The 17452-nt window shown below is 42.7% G+C and overlaps 1 protein-coding gene across 3 annotated transcripts in view; it reads right to left on the bottom strand.

The window, feature by feature from the left end:
* Positions 1-3553: 3553 nt before the first annotated feature.
* Positions 3554-17452, bottom strand: part of UPF1 (UPF1 RNA helicase and ATPase) — a 30666-nt gene continuing 16767 nt past the window's right edge. For 2 of the 3 annotated variants that reach the window (XM_075902874.2, XM_075902873.2), the window contains exons 10-24: positions 17213-17372; positions 16948-17066; positions 16500-16664; positions 16110-16224; positions 15383-15526; positions 14700-14913; positions 14372-14489; positions 12373-12529; positions 11716-11858; positions 10187-10361; positions 9012-9093; positions 8529-8690; positions 7901-8118; positions 6580-6702; positions 3554-5989 (exon numbers count right to left, since the gene is read on the bottom strand). In XM_075902874.2, the coding sequence (XP_075758989.1) occupies positions 6583-6702; positions 7901-8118; positions 8529-8690; positions 9012-9093; positions 10187-10361; positions 11716-11858; positions 12373-12529; positions 14372-14489; positions 14700-14913; positions 15383-15526; positions 16110-16224; positions 16500-16664; positions 16948-17066; positions 17213-17372 (2092 nt within the window). In that variant the 3' untranslated portion in view covers positions 3554-5989; positions 6580-6582. Of the gene's footprint in view, positions 5990-6563; positions 6703-7900; positions 8119-8528; positions 8691-9011; positions 9094-10186; positions 10362-11715; positions 11859-12372; positions 12530-14371; positions 14490-14699; positions 14914-15382; positions 15527-16109; positions 16225-16499; positions 16665-16947; positions 17067-17212; positions 17373-17452 lie in introns of all 3 variants that reach the window. The other variant, XM_075902871.2, reaches the window with a different exon arrangement.

Genomic DNA, 17452 nt, shown 5'->3' with positions numbered 1-17452 from the left:
CTATTGGCAGAGTTTCTCTCAGGCAGAGGAACAGACAAGTGTATCCCCTCTTCGTCCTACGCGTCTTTTACATGCCGCGTCACGCTGACCCGCAGCCAGTGCCTGAACAGCCGCCTCGTAAATAAATACGCAGCGGGCTGGGGAGAAGGGGCTTGAGCAGATATTTAATGCATGGTCCTGGAGCGATGAGGACTTGGTGCAGTGAAAGAAACTCGTTAAGTCTCATTTTCGTTGACTCCATAAAGCCGTAAAGCTTAGCACAGAGGTGCCGTGGCTGGCGCACTGGTGACCACCGTGCAGCTGGGCCCTTTGTTGCTATTGGAACCAGGACTTAGGTGGTCACTGTTGACACAGGGTAGGCCAAGGCCTTACGGGGAACAGCAGACCAAGTCAGAGGGGGATGAGGACGTCTCCCTCTTCAACTCCTCTGCATGAATCGCTAAAGCTGCCTGGTCCTCACAGGACAAGGTATGGGAGGATAAATAGGAGAAGGGGGGACTTCCAGAATTTCACGGGGACCCTTCAAAGGAATCCATCAGGTTATCACCTAGCGCCCTGGGGACAAGTGCCTGAGGGCTGGCCTGCTTTGCAAACTGGGATTCATGTTAAGTCTGGGCAAAGCTGCCAGCACAGTCCTATCTTTAAAGTCATGCCAGAGAGGGGCTAGACCAGGGATGGGGAACCTAAGGTCTGGGAGCCAGATGGGACCCTCAGCTTACCCGGATCTAGCCCGAGGCTTGGGGGTCCTCCCCCAGCATTAGGGAGCCTACACTGGCACTGCAGACCCTGTGCCACCCCACTGCAGGGGCTAGTACCCAAAATCGACTAGCCTGGGCTCTCATAGGCTCTGGTGCGAACGTGGGGAGTGTGTATCCTCAGTGCAGGGCTACGTCAGGGAGGGGTTTTTGTTTCTCGCTTGTGTGCAGCCCGACTGATTTTTCTGTGCGTTAGTGACCTCCGCCCAAAAGAGTTTCCCCACCCTGGCCTATCCTGATAAAAAGAACCAACCCCGCCCCCCCCCCCCCCCCCCAACCACAGTTACTGAAGTGGAGAGTCCCATGATTGAGAACTGACTTCCTGCTGCAGTGAGACGATTCTGGGGAAGTTCTAACATCTCCCTGAACTGGCATTTCACTGAGACTGGATCTTAGACAAGTTCTCTCACAGAAGAACATTCCTGGCCCCCAGCCCTGAAGCGCCCCCCAAGAACGGAAGGCAGAGGCTCCACGCTGGAGATGTGAGTGGTGGCAACCTGCATGGATGGAGATCAAAGTGAAGTTTTCAGTATTAAAACTAGGGTTGTGGGGTTTGTGTTTGTTTGGGGGGGGGAGAGGGGGGGAGAAGATTAGGAACCAGGAATCTGAATTGAACTTGAAACTGTTTTTTGAATGTTGGTCAAATTGAACCTCGTGGAGACTTGGGTTTTTTTTTTGTATCTACCTTGTAATGTGTCTTAATGGAAAGGTTTCACTAAATATAACGGGAACAACCTCTGTCCCTATGGGGAAAACTTAATAGTTCATCCACTTTAATTTGCAAAGACAATGTTCTTTCCCTACCATACCCAATAGATGGGTTGTGCTAATGGATGTATCCAAATCTTTATTTGGATATATCCATTGGAGCAAGTTAGGCTGAGTACTTTGAGGCTACCACAGTTCCACAAAACTGACCCATTTTAATGCACTAACGTTTTCAGGTACCCTCTCCATTGCTGTTTAGGAAGTCAGTTTAGACATGGGCTACTGTGCAGTTCTTAAACTTAGCCCCCCTATTCTGTACAGCAAACGAGACCTACATCAGAAAATCAGCATTGACCATTTAATAAAGGAATTAAATGCTCGCCGGGCTAGTGACTGCAGTTCATAAGAACTATCCATTACTCAAGTTTATAAAATATTAAACTTGAGCAGCTAGCCATATCTTAAGAAATCACTATCAGATTCTTCCAAAAAAATTTAAAAAAAAATGTTGGCAGGTTCAAATATCTGCTCTGCTCTTGTTTTTTTTAAATACTTAAACTCTGCATTAAGAGATATGGGGAACTCCTGGAATTCATTAAATTTGAATTTATATAAAAAAGGGATTTTGGTGTTTGTTATACTAATAACTGTTTTGAAAAATTAGTCCACAGCAGACCAAGGGACTCAAAGCTCAGTTCTTTTATGTCACTTTGAGGGAGATTTTTCCTTCCCATTTAAATCTCCACTTACATTTACCAAGGCACAAAGACGAGTGAATTACTGGCTCGGGCCCAATCCATTATGCCGTGCAGACAATTAGAGGATTCGCACACTAGCATGGAAACACAGATACAACCTTGTGTAAGACCCTGCGGCCCACGTGAAATAGCTACTGCAGTGATCACAGCCCGTGAAATGATGTCAGAGCACGGCAACATGCTCACAGCATCAGCAGCTGAGTTTGCACTTCACTGAGAAAGCAGTGTGATAAAGCTTACTGAAGCAAAATGCAGGACTATGTAGCACTTTAAAGACTAACAAGATGGTTTATTAGATGATGAGCTTTTGTGGGCCAGACCCACTTCCTCAGATCAGGAACTGGGTCTGGCCCACGAAAGCTCATCATCTAATAAACCATCTTGTTAGTCTTTAAAGTGCTACATAGTCCTGCATTTTGCTTCAGCTACATCAGACTAACACGGCTACATTTCCATTACTATAAAGCTTACTGTATGTGTACCTTAAATACTGCTCCTCACATGCTGGACTGCTGTTCCACATGCAGCTGAGGGTGCTAAGACCGGTCCTGTCAATCTAAACTATTCAGTTAGCATGTGTGAGCTGAACTTTTTATCAGAGCAGAAAGTTTTGGTGAGCAATCGCTGCCCACTAAAACATGCAAAGTTGGTAACACGAAAGGGGACAGGAGAAACACTCAAAAAGGGTTTTGCTACTTCCAATGGGTTTTAGGCAAGGAAGTCTGGAAGGAGTAAGCTCTTATATATATATAAAAAGATCAAGCTCTCTAACAGCCTTTCCTAAAACAGGGAACTGACAATAGCTACATAATTGCACAGAATGCCTCAGTGGGTTTCTAAACATTCCTAAGGCATGCTCAGGTCTAGACAAGGAAGGGGCACAGGTAGGGTATTAACCTTAAACTTTTCACATATGCTTGTCCATGAATGCTATAAATTGATCTGAGGAAGTGGGTCTGGCCCATGAAAGCTCATCACCTAATAAACCATCTTGTTAGTCTTTAAAGTGCTACATAGTCCTGTCTTTCGTTTCAGCTAGACCAGACTAACACGACTACATCTCTATTACCAGGGCTCGACAAATAATGCAATCTACTCGCCCGCGGCGAGTAGATTGTAACCTGGAAGAGCTGGGTTAGGGCGATATGCGCAGATCGCCAGACAACACAGCTGGCGAGCCATGTCTATTACTATAAGCCCCCCCCCCCCCCACACACACACTTTTGTACAAATGTGTTAATAAACTTGAAGTTTATATAACCAAACACTGGCCAAACTCACAAATATTGTTTTAACAAAGTTCAAACTGATTATTGAAACACAGACCCCAGCTTGAATGCAAGAGCTGTTTATTATTTTTTATTGATGACAAACAGGTTTAAAACATACAGACAAAATCAAAAGAGTAACAGTGCTAGCACTGATGTCTGTGGATTTATAAAACTCAGAGTAACTGCTACAAAGGAAAAAAAACAGCACAAAGCAGAGGCAAGCATTCCAACCAGTGAAATAAAGGGGTTGGGGGAAGGGGGAAAAAGGGGTTACATTACTCAATGGATTGAATTGCACAAAGAGTTACAGCTTAAACCTATCAAAACTCTATGCAACTACTCAGCCTACCCAGAAGGAAAAAAAATAAAGTGTTAATAAATAAAATAGTCCCTCATATGAAGGAAGGTGGCCTGTGTCTCCATTCTTTGCACATTGTAGAAGTCTAAACTCTGGAGGCTTTTTATGAAACAAGAAGATTATTTTGTTTCAGAAAGGTTTCTAATTTATTTTGCAGTTTCTGAACATTGTTCACTGCAGGACTAAACAAAAAGGGAATTCAGAACACCGGTTCTAAATTTCATGTGCATGCTACTTACAAAACTGGTGATACATTATACTATAACTGGGGTGGGGGGGGAAGGGAAGACATGAAGAACTACAGCAAATACAAGTTATGAAAGTAGATCATGTACAGAAAGGACAGAGTAATGAAAGTGGATGTTTCCAAATTACAAGAAGTGGGCTGTTATTTATTCTAATAAAGTACATTCACTGAGAAGGTTTTTTTCTGTTTTAGTTCCTCAAAAAAATTAAAATAAAATAAAGATTTGGAAACACTTGGAGCCCTTTGATTATAAAGCTAACTTAATTCATAAACTTTAAAAAACATCTAGTTTAGTAATTCACACACACTACTGATTTTAGCCAATTAGGAGGTAGAGATTATTCTAATTTAGGGATCTGATAAAAATGTGTTAGTAGGAATTTAAGTTCTCTGTGCTGTTTCTAAAAAGGTTTAGACAAATAAAATGCTCCCAGTGTTCCCACTTGTTTAAGACACAGGTACAATTTAGAAATTGGATGGCTTTTTATGTGCTATTTTCAGTTTGACTTCCAACTACTACTCAAGCCAGCTAGCACTGGTGCCACTAGCCATGTTCCCCACCTGAAAAGCATTCTCCAGGGTTGATTTTCACTTGAACACCTGAATCATTCATCTACCTGAATTAAATCACTGAAGAAGCCACACAAAAGCCTAATCCATCGTTTCTAATTACACCCATCAAAGGCCACCTTCCAACAACTGCCTGCTTTTTCCATTTTTTTTAAACCTGCTTCAGTATCATTGTAGTCTTTACTTCAAAACCAATATAATCCCCAGTTTCCACTACTTCCTCCCAACATCGGCGGGAATGAATAAAGCAGGCCTACTAGCATCTTTTCCTCCAGGGCCGAAGGGTACAGCAACCCATCCCCTTTTAAGCGCACAGTTCGTCTTACAGAAAGGCTTGTTTTCACAGAGTAGAGTCCAGACAGTAGCCAATTAAAGCATACAGAAAACACTTTGAAACCCTCCTCCTGCTTGAGCATGCAGGCTCCTTTCACTTCTAACTGCTATCCATTGTAGGAAGAAGAGGCTGATTGCTGCAACTTTAAATCACACTGAAAGTTCTCAAGGTCGGTACTCTAAGTTAGATTTTTTTTTTGTTTTAATTTTTTTTGTAAGCTTCTCAGAACAAGGATCTCCCAGGTCCACTACTAAGAATTCAGAGACACTTCTAAAAATGCCGTGCTCCTTTGAAAGAATCTCTTAAAACCACCTTGTCACGAAATACCCGTTCAGAATGTGGGCGACATGGTGACACTAGAATTTCAGAGCCAGTTTTGGACAACAAAACCTGCATCTCAGCGTTGAACAGTCACCAGGTTCTGGCAGGTTTTCTGCACGGCTTACTGTCCCCTTTAGGCAGGATGTTTCCTCCTTAGATACTCTGCTTTTAAAACTGCGATACTGCTAAAAGATATAGTACCTTTTCAAATGAGAACAACTCTGAGATGAGGGTTTTCCTCTCCCCTCCTGCTCTGAAAAGCGATGCCCTGCTCGCAAAGAGAAGTATGGAATGAAGTGAAACCTGCTTAAGGCCCTTCTCTCAGGCTTGGTTGACGGGGGGAGCAGGGACTCAGCGGACCACTTATTCTTTCAGGGCGAGTTGCCTTCTCAGTGAGGCGCCAGCCAGTCCTTTGGTGCTCTCTCTCCTCTCCGGTCAGTCTCCTTGTCTCAGTGAGCTAGCAGTGGGCTCTCAGGCGCGCTCCTCTCTCTCTCCTCTCCATTGGTTGGTTTCTCTTTCTTTCTTTCTCTTTCCTGTTGCTCTCACACAGTGGTGCTTCAGTTTTAGCAGTGGAAAACAGGTATCCATTTTATTTTTATTTTTTATTACCCAGAATAAAATGCTGATGGAACTAAGCTCCACACAAGCTTAGCTCTTCTTCCTCAACCTGAAGAAAGGAAAAGACACCACGTTAACCCAGGGCTACTCACCTTTGGAAGCCCCAGGGGCCACAATGATCCTCACAGCACATGCCGAGGGCCGCAACGTAAGTGTGGTTGCATAGACATGCACAAATAGATGCAAATAACTTTTCACACTGATGGGCTTGAATACAAAGATTAAGCCTTAAGCCAACATGGCGCCGGACCCAAAGGTGGCCGGTGAGAGCCAGTCGGCACCTCTCAGGCTCTGCCCACAAGGCTAAGCAGCCAGCACTTCCCACAATGCCCCGGCGCTCCCGGCACCTCCTCCCTGGGGGCCAGAAACAACGATGCCCTGTACCTGTCTGTTCCAGCCAGCCCGTCCACTTGTGTCTTTCAATGCCCACCCCAATGGGGGGAGCGTGTTCCCAGTGGAGGCCATGTTCAAAGGATCCCACCCCCTGCGTAAACCCAAGCTGCCCCCTAACAAATGGGCCACGTGTTGAGTAGCCCTGCATTAACCACTTCTCTACTGCCACGTGAGCTAGAGATTGCTTTTAAGAACTTCCGTCATGGGAGGAAACCAACACAGACCCGAACCTCTTAAGTGCCTTACACTCTAATACTGTGACAGCCCCGTCACTCCACCATGTTGATATGCACGTTCCCCCTGGTAAGTAGAGTCCTGTGACAGCGCCACATCAATCTGAGATTTAAACTCATCACCAAGGTAACTGTCCTGAAATGAGAAATTTTTTCTATTAGGTCCCAAAAGCTTTCCAGTATCAGGGTCTCACAAGAGTATGCTACATTTGGCAAATGGAGTTGTGATTGCCAAGTGACTATTTCCTTCAGCCCACGTCTACACTAGGAAGCTAATTTGAAATTACTAGATTCGACTTCACTCTCCATTTAACAAATTCGAACTTGTGTGTCCACACTATGGGGAAGCATCAAAATCAGTCCAACGCAGGCTCCGTTAATGTGGACTGGGTACCTCGGACTTAAGAGCCCCCAGGAAGCACTGGGGAGTAACTGGTTCGAATTACTCTGGCTACGTCTAGACTACATCCCTTTTTCGATAAAGGGATGTAAATTAGGCATGTCGATATTGCAATCGAAGCCGGGATTTGAATTTCCTGTGCTTCATTTGCATAATGGCTGCTGCTGCTTTTTTCCGAAACAGGGCTTTCAAAAACAAACACAACAACAAAAACCCCAGCAGTTTAGACGGGGCAATTTCAACAGAAATGCCCTGTTTCAAAAGATCCTGTACTCCTCAAGAAATGATCCTGTACGCCTCAAATAACTTTCGGAATTAGCATTATTCCTGCTGAAAAGCAGGAGTACAGATTTCAAATTAAGCAGCCCATTATTTTGAAATAATGGGCTTGGTGGTGTTGATGCTCCACTTATAAATTTGACTTAAGGGGAGGGGGGGTTATTTCAAAATAAAGTTCTAGTGTAGACCAGGGCTCAGATTATCCCTCAAATCAACCCCCTCGCTGTTCAGTTTCTACAGTGATTTACCCAGTGTAGTTGCTGCAAGTTACTGGTGTTTGCAATAACTGTTCTGTTAAGGTACTAGAATACCCTTCTCTTTAAGAATGGGTCTGATTTCAGGGTAGGGCCTATGATGAAATGAAATGAAGGCTAACACCCACAGACCTTTAGCCTTTAAGGTGCCAACGGACTCCTCGTTGTTTTTGCAGATACAGACTAACCTGGCTACGCTGATACATGTCATCCATATACCTGGCTACATATGCAGCACAGGATGTACCTCAAGGGGAAATACCCTTATATATTCAGACTGAGGGGAATGGCAACGAAAGCTACTCCCACATACCACAAGCTTCTTCCACGCACATGAAGTGTGATCAAAAAAGCCCCTTTGTAGCCTAGGCAGTTTCCAGCTAGGATTGTTACATTCTTACCTGGGATAATTCTGGTTGGGAGAGTCCTGGCTGGCTCATCTGCGATGGCTGACTCATGGAGATGTAGCCCTGAGTCAGCGGACCCTGGGAGAATGGTTGGGACACCACATCTTGGCTCGCTTGACTGTTCGGAAGATTTGATTGGCTTGTTCCGGGAATACCAAAACGGTTTTTCTGGCGCCCACCACGACCAGCCTTTCCTTTAGGTGCCCCACGCCCTGAAAAAGTTAGTTCCCACCAAGGGAGTGAAAATACTTTATACACATAATGATTTTACTTTGTTTCTAATGATTTTACTTTGTTTCTAGTCACATCTACATTGGTGGCTTACACAGCATTGTACCCTGTTAAGTAGCAACTGTAAATCAAAAGGTTTAAAGACAGACAGTATAAAAAGTAAACTTGTAGACTGTGATGGGCAGAGTTCTCTTGGAGCCTGGAGGATAGTCAGAGGCTTTATGGCATGTCCACCAGTCTTTACAGCCAAGGAAGGCTAGACAATTTCCTTCGAGGCCGTGTTACCATTAGCTCTTACGAAACCTACCCTCCACTGGGGCCTTCTGTAGTGTCTCCGACAGGGAGAGACAAAAGGTAATTATGTTTGGTCTGTATTTAAACAGTTACATACCTGCGGCCGGTCCATTAGCCTGCCCAAAATATCCTGGGGGTGGCATCGGGGGCATCACGAGGTTGAACGGGATAGGAATGTTCATAGCAGTGACATGGCTGGGTCCTGCACTAATCATTCCAATCTGATCGTGGGTTTGGAAGTACATGTTGGAGGGGCGCCCTAGAAAAATGTAAACAGCTCAATGTTATTGTCTCAGGATTTTTTTGTATTGCCAAAGCATTCTTCAGACCAACCCACAGATCAGAAGCAGCTGAGTCAAGGTACAAAACAGTTTACACTGAAGGTTAATCTGGGGTTTCGGAAACGCCACATTTGTATGGTGGTTGAGCTTTCATTTAAAAGTTTTGCCTAAAACATGGTGCACAGGTGTTCTTTACTTGGGAGCTTTCAAGAGAAATCCTAGTTCTGCATCAAGAAGCCACCTGATGACTACCTGATGGAGAAATCAATAAAGAAGTTCAACTCATGCAGCTTACTCACCTTGACTGCTCCGGTCATAGACTGACCCTGGGATAATGGCTTCGCGTGCATCATACATGGCAGTGGTCATGAACCGGGCACCCTAGAAATGGTACATGAAGTTAGACAATAAATCCTTCCATTCGGAACCATTGCTGCAAAATGAAAAGCATTGCAACTTTACAGTTCTTCAGGGTAGGGATTCTGTTGGGCTCTGCCTGTCAAGGTATCAAACACATTTCAGCATGAACCGCAGACACCCAAATCTGCCATTTAAACTAGTCATAAGAACAGCCACACTGGGTCAGACCAAAAGGCCAATCTAGCCCAGTATCCTGCCTGCTGGTAGTGGCCAGATGTCCCAGAGGGAGGGAACCCAACAGGTAATCCCTCTCCTGTCATCCATTTCAAGACAAACAGGGACTAGGGACACCATCCCTACCCACCTTGGCTAATAGCCACTGATAGACCCAACCTCCATGAATCTAGCTAGCTCTTTTTTTGAACCCTGTTAAAGTTCGAGTCTTCACCACATCCTCTGGCAAGTAGTCACTTCATTTATTTCCAGTTAGTATTTTAAGTGTTTTTTAAAATTTAAATAGGCTGGAGTTTTGAGAGAGTGACTCTATTTTACAGTTCTCCCTTGCTCTGTACTCATGGCTTAAGGTACCACCAGATCCAATTACTAGAGTTATTTTTATTCACTGCCACTGATCCATATTTAGCGAATGACAGAAGCTTAAATGTGCTTTTATCCTAAATAAGTTAGTCATATTTAGGGAAACAGAAAATTCTACAGAATGCCTTCTCTCAGAAACTACTTCCTACATTTAAGATCTCTATACAGGAAAGATGAGGTTAACTACAAAAAGGCTTTGCATTTAGTAGGGCTGGCCCTCTAAGCAGATGTGAGGTGGCAACCTGTGTGGTCACATGCCACCAGCTAAGGAAAAACCCACAGCAAACAAACTGGCTAGGACCTACCCCCTTCTGCCACTGCCCTGCCTCTAGATCTTTGGGCAGCTTCCCCCTTTCCCTCACCCCAGACAGGACTCCAATTCAGGCAACGGGAGGTGGGCTTTAGAACCAGCCCTGCAGTGCCCTGAAGCAGCATGCCCTAGAAGAGCACTGTCCAGGCAAAGGAAAGCAGGACTTCTCTGCCATCTCCCACAACTGGTACATTTGTAGTAACTTACTGGGTTGATGGTATTGACAAGTTTACGGGGCTTGCTGAACTGCATAAGGCTCTCTCGGAGGTTGTTTAGTGGTCCCTCTACCAGTACTTTCTGCTCCTTGTAGTAGTTCAGCAGGTGATTCCAGAGCGGTTGTTTAGACAGAGCTTTTGGGTTCCCAACAATAATTACTCCGTATCTATGGAATATCAGATGGTCATGTAGGCTAAGTCAGAAATCAACTATAAAGTTTATTTAAGAAATTCTACGTTCACCAGATTAACACGGCATTACAAAAAAGGCAGAATAAGATGTAGTAAATTCCTCAAATTGAGATATGTTCTCCCTCTACTTGGCTGTAGCTCCCACTATCCTTGCATGCACGAACTGCAAACAGAGTATGGTCCCAGCGCAAGCTTAGGCCTCAGGTTCCTAGGTATGCAACTGAGTGGCAGCTGACACGCAGGTTGTGTTAGTTTTACACCCTGCTTCCAGCTTTTCCCAAACCAGCGGAGTTCACAGAATCTTGCTAGCGCATATCACTTTCAAAAGATTGCCTTACAGGCCTCACGGCTTATTTCTGCTAGAAGTGTCAAGGAGGAGAGAAAGAAAAGGAGGAGCACATGGGACTGCAGAATATGCTGCTTGTGCTGTGCTAATGAATATCTGTGCCTACAATGAAACACTCCTAGTCTTAAATATGAGCCCTACGCTAAGGTTTGAAAGAGAACAATGGAAATAGATGGAGCCTCAGAGTAACTAGCTCCTTTGCAATAGAGATCAACACATCTAATGAAAGTCCTTTAAGGGAAAGCCAAGAGACAGAAATCCTGTGGCCAATATTTAATCACAAGATGACTTTATTATGCCAATCATATAAGGAAGATTACTGAAGTCACCTTATTAGACCAGTAATGGTATGCTCTAGTGACCGTTTATCAAACAAACCTACTGTGTACTTCAACCAGATTAGTTTAACTCAAAAGAACAGCTTTTAAAATAAACCTGTGGGCATCAGTAAAACTGATTAAGAAGCATCAATTTCATGCTCCTATCAAAGCATCCTCCCCTCCCCCCATATGAGGCAGAGGCTGACTAGAACCAGTCACCGGAGAGAAGAACTCACAGAAACCACTACTGAGAGAGGGGGAGAGCTCAGTGGAGATGCCTTAGCTTCTGCTGATTGCTGGATAGCGGGGAGGAAATGGAGGACATGGAACTCCCTTTCTGCTCCAGCCAAGTGGATGTGAGGAAGGGGCAGGCCTGCTTCAAGGTCAGACTCCTCCATTTACAAATAGGTCATTTTCTGACAATCAGTCACTTGAACATTAAAGCTATATTACTAATATTTCAGTTGGCATGAGAACACTCTTAGTAATGTGGGCATCATTTTAATGTTCCCATCAGCTTACAAGATGGCTCTGTTCACTGTTACATTATGTACAGACTAACTCTGCTACCCCCTGAAGCAGTGGACCTTTTGTTGGGCAAGAGTTCATGTAAGAAATAAAAAGTCTACTACATCCATGCAGAGTATTATAATCATACCGCACCTTGCTCTGGTGAGAGCTACATTAAGACGTCTGGGATCATTCAAAAATCCAATTCCTTGGTGCTCATTGGCTCTTACACAAGAAAGGATAATAAAGTCCTTCTCTCGTCCTTGGAAAGCATCAACACTTGCGATTTCCACTTCCTGAAGAGAAGAACCCCCCATGTAAACTAGGTTCCATTTGAAGACCAGGGCAAGGAAGAGAACTGTGCTACGGATGAGTATTACAAACTATTCTGGCTGAACATCTCTAACCAACCCCATCATATAGCTCAGTGTTTTATGATTATGCTGGCATTCACCAGGAATACAAACATTTGTACCAGAAAAAAAAATATTACTACTGCTGTCATACTGTGCTGTGGAATCCTCATTATTCTAAAGCATTTGCTATTTTAGATAGCATTAATCAGATTTGCTCTGTCCAGGAACATTCTGCTAGCCAAAATGTTTTCAGCATTACAAAAAATGGCTTCTATTAAGTATACAGCTTTGGTCTTGTTTGCAGCAATTACCCAAGAATATAATACTTGGAATTATACAGTCAACGGGGAAGAACGTGTCTTTTAAAGAAAGCTGTAACAATTGGAACTTCATAGTATCTTGAATGTGAACAGAAGCCCAGAAATAAAGTCTCCTGTGTACAAAGACACATTACCTGATAGAGTTTTGTATGCAAGGAACCGCTGAACTGCATGTACTGCACCAGGTAAGAACGCTGGCCCTCATAGGGAGTAATGATGCCAATCTGATCTGGCTTGGCACCAGCTTTCAATAACTTTGTAGTTATTTTCTCCACATTAGCAGCTTCCGTCCTAGAAAGAAAGATTTTAGGGTTTTTTTAAGACACTAAATAAATACACTGCAGAATGAAGGTAAATGAACATTACATTTAACTTGCTAAATACTTCTTGCAAGTTACCAGGGTTATCAAAAAAAAAAACAATCAAGGTTTAATGCTGCATTAGCTTCTATATGAATATTATGAAAGAAAAGTATTTTCTTACGCTTGCATTACTCAACCAGCTTGAGCGATTCAACTCAAGCTTCATCTTCAGCACGAGGCCATACAGGGAAAGTTTTTAACCAAATTTTCTCTGAGCTAAAACTACTGGTGCCTGAAAAAGGAAAAACTTGGAAACTGGAACTTTCCATTACATATGGTATTCCCTACCAAGCAAAGCTGAATACCTAAATGCCCTGGAAAGACAAACAAGTGTGTTTTTCTCCTTCCAAAGCCAAGAATCTATATACCATAAGTTTATTGGGCATATGTATTTTGGAGATCTTAAAAACAAATCCTTTAACATAGTACAATTCTCAACAAAACTTTGCTTTCTGCCTGCTGATGTATCATTCGTGTGCAAGCTGGTTTGCTTCCTTGCCGCATTTAAGCCATGATGTATAATAGATTGTGATGAAAGGCATTATAATAGAAACTGTAAAGAAACCATGGGACTGAAGCAATGACAAGCACCCCCAATAGTTGAATAAACAAGGCAGTAAACTTCCTGGAGTGGTGTTAAAGGAGCTGGAGGGAGAAATGCCAGGATTAAAGAAATCCTTTCCCACTATGCGCTTGTCACACTGAGCTATTGTATCAGACTGACACCTCCAAGAGAGAAGACTTTGTTCTTCAGAAGCCAGTGTATATCGGAGCCCAATGCTTCCAGACAGCAGCTGATTTGAATTTGCTGCTGCAGTAATCAATTCACACCATCACAGATCTGTGCCTGATAATGGCTTGCTTTTGAAAGTGAGAAGTGTCCACAGTATTACACAGCTCACCAACTTAAAGGGACATGAAATTATTTCAAATCACTGGTGTTAGCAGGACTTGACAGCATATGAATCCTTCTCTCCCACTGATTTAATATATTATTTTGGAGTACAGACTAGGGCAATATTGTGTAGTTGTATTCCAGTGCACTGATCTAAGGTACAAATATTATTTTAGATAAGAAATAAATGTCTATATTCATAACGACATGGCACTCTAACCTACTGGGGTGGGGAGTCATGCTGGCCACCTGCCAGACTTCCTCCCTGGGCCAGCCCATTGCAGAAGGGGCAGCTTGGCACAGTGGGTGGCTGCTCCCAGGGTTTGGGGCACTTGCTGTGCCTTTGCAGTCACTTGTAAGCATTATTGTCCCTTCTATCACACCCCTCCCTTTCCATTTGATGCAAAACAAATGCATTCCACTCATATCCCATTGTCTTGGAACAACCAAATCCAGAACTTGCTTTAAGTTAGGATGTGAGGAAACTGCCTACCAAATTTGCGGTCAAAGCTCTTACCATTTAGGAAGAGTTCTTGGACAAAGACTCAGACACACAGATGCACAAACTCACTAAAATATGTAGTAGATTGAGCTGGTCAAGAGTCCTGTGATAGGAGACTTTTTCCATTTTACAGATAGGGAACCGAGGCACTAGGGTTAAGTGATTTGCCCACGGTCAGTCTGTGCCTCCCCAGTGCCTTAGACACAAGGTCTCCTTCCTATGAATGTTAGGGAATCATTACTTTTTTAAATGTGAAGGCAGATGGGAAAAATTAAGATGATCTAGGCACTTAAGTCTCATTAATTTCCAATGGAACTTAGTCACTACTGAAAATTTTCCCTATTTATCTAACAGCAGCATTGAATTCTATTTACCTGTTTAAGTAAGAGGTGCCTGAACTGGCAATTTCTTCTTGACCCTGCGTCACATAGAAAAACATTGGCTTATCTGGCTGGGGCCATTGGAAATCAAATCCCTTTTTCACACGGTCCGCTGAGGAGGGAAAAAAAAAGCCAAAATATTCACAATGCTCCTTTAGCATCACACTCCTTTACTGCACTTAGCAGTTATTAAACTTAGCTGCAGTCCAGTGTCAATGCCCCCTTTTCAGTATATCCAGTTAAGATATTAACAAAGCTCTCATGCTGATTTTCAGAGGACTGAATGGAAATCAATTTGTACTTTGCCAACTGTTTTTTTTACCTGCAGTAACACCATTCTGGAGCGAGCCCTCATAGAAGATGTTGGATGGAAAAGCACTAAGTGCAGGATGCATACGGTACTGCACTTGCAGGCGAATTGGACGAATACCCAACACCACAAGCCTCTCAAAAAGGGACTGAGACAAGCCTGCCTTTGCAGCTTTCTTACACATCACCACAGGACCAAGCTGGCAGTGATCACCTACAAGGATCAGCTGTGAAAAAAGAAACATTCAGCATTAACTACAATACACATTAATGTAATTTAGTATTGTGTGAAGTTCACACAGGTGTCCCAGCTGATACAATTCTAGAACAGAATGATTGCAAGTCAGATTGAATGTACAGCACACTAACACCATCAGTAAGAATGTAGGTGAGTTTCACCATATGCTCTATATCCAGACCTAGCAGTCCCTTCTAGTCATCCATAAGTGGAATCTCCAGTCAGACCTGAACATAACAATCACTGCAAAAACTTTGGAGGGGCAATTTTATTGACAAGTTGTTTGGACCTGTAACAGGGAATTAAATGCCTGTCCAGAAAGTGGGGAGTTTTTACTCCAACAGATGCAAAAACAGGGAAAATGGCAGGAATAATTTTCTGTGAATTACAAATAGCAAATAGATATCTACTTATTTCTGCTTGCGAGTTCCATTATTTTTTAGTGCAGTCCTCCCTACCTGCTTGGCTCCCAGAACAACTGGCACCATACATTCTGGTTCAGTAGCTTGTGTGCTTTCATCAATTAAAATGGAACGGAACTGCATTTTTGCAAGTCTCGGGTCACCTGCTCCCACACACGTGCAACAAATAACATCTGCATTCTGAGAAACAGACAAAAACACGTATTTCAGCACAAGCATTCTTAGTTACAAGTTTCAGCTATGAAAGGACATGCTCGTAAATACCAAATTGTATATCAATAGATAATATTTTTATATGGAAAATCAATAAAGTTATTTAGTTCTTTGTAACAATTTACCAATGTTCATGCTGGGTTCTCCATCACTGGCAATTTTTAGAAAAACACTTGGTTTTGATATAACATATACACTAAGAATTTCCTTCTGGGAAGTTCTGTGGCCTGTATTAGACAGAAGATCAGCCTAGATGATCACAATGGTCCATTAAGGCCTTGCAATTGACAAATCTGAAAGAATTCCCAAGGTGGTTTACAAATTATATACATAGATATGCATCTACCAGTGAAGTATAGCCACCCCAGGGTTGAAAAGAGGCAGCTCTTAAAAGAGCAACATTAATCAATCACAGGTTGTAAACAAATTATTATGCCTCTATGAAACACATGTGGCCCTGCTCCAAGAAACACTTTGTAATATTTACGTATCCAACCTTTACTAGTCTACAAAAACATTACAAGTGCTAACAAAGAAAAAAAGTCTTTACCATAAGCAATTCACGCTCTGCTGTTCTTTTCAGTGCACGATAGCGTTTCTCATCGGCAGATGACAATTCTCCAGTTTCATCTTTCAGCTGCTGCAATTTCTGGAGCTCAGGCATACTACGGCAAAGAAATTTGTCATCAAAACAATCAGGTTTTCTTAAAATTCAAGTGTAAAATTCCTGTATTTGGGGTTCTAAAATTCCCTTGCACAGAACAGCAGTTGTCAAGCGAACTTTTCTTTTGGCTGTCCACAAGACAACTGAGCTTGTATAATTTATTAAGTCACAGCGTAACCATGTCATTGCATTAAATTGAATGCATTTTGTCATTGCTACATAGCTAGCCTATTGCAACACAAGAGCCCAAGCCATGTTTCCTGGACAACTTCTTACCTATCCATGTTTCTGATCTGGTTGTGCAATGCCAAGAAAGATACGGGAGAATCAATCGCCTCACGACTTTTAGCACACAGACGAACAACTTTTAGTCCTGTCTGATGAATCTTCTCAGTGAGCTGATCCACAGCTATGTTACTTGGGGCACAAACTAACACAGGCCTTAAAAATTAAAGAGAAGAACAAACTGAGGTAAACACAATTGCTGAGGATTATACATTTCCTAGAGGTAAAAAAAACTAATCAAGACAAGATCAGAAAAATCTAAAATCTGAATATATCCTCAGATAAGCTATTCACTGTTTTTCAAATTCAGCATTTTCTCATTGCATTTTCACTTTTATATCTGTTGAATATAATTTCTATTTACCAATGCAGAAGTGCTTAAAGTATCACAGTTTCGACATACATAAAATATGCAGAGTTATCAGTTAAAATTTCTTACCCGTTGCCCTGCCGAGCTAAATGATAGACAATAGTGGCTGATGTCACAGTTTTTCCTGTACCGGGGGGACCTTGGATAAGGCTAAGAGGACGCTGCAAGACAGTCTTTACAGCATAAACCTGAAAAAAAAGTTTTGCTATTTTAGCATACAATTGGTACTTAAAGTGTAAGCATAGCAAGGTTATTACATTTTTTCACTCAAGACTATAAACCTTGTAATTAAATCCTTTATGGAACTGTGACTGACGAGAAAAGATAGGGTTACCTGAGAATGGTTGAGGTCAGGAAGTCCTTGTGCTGTAAAACGCTTTGGCAACTGGCATTTAATAATCACATCTTCCACCTCATGACCTAACAGTTTGTGGTAGATGTAGCCAGACACTGAAGTTTCATCCACTGCAAATGTTTTTAAAGCACTCTGCATTCTACAAGTGAACACACAGAAGGAAACAAAACATGAACTGAATGCATTTATCCACAAACTTCTGTAATGTGGAGGTTAAGT

The sequence above is a fragment of the Pelodiscus sinensis genome, chromosome 32 (genome assembly GCF_052426305.1).
Source record: "Pelodiscus sinensis isolate ZL-2025 chromosome 32, ASM5242630v1, whole genome shotgun sequence".
NCBI classification, from domain to species: domain Eukaryota; kingdom Metazoa; phylum Chordata; order Testudines; family Trionychidae; genus Pelodiscus; species Pelodiscus sinensis.
This window is presented reverse-complemented; position numbering and strand designations above follow the sequence as displayed.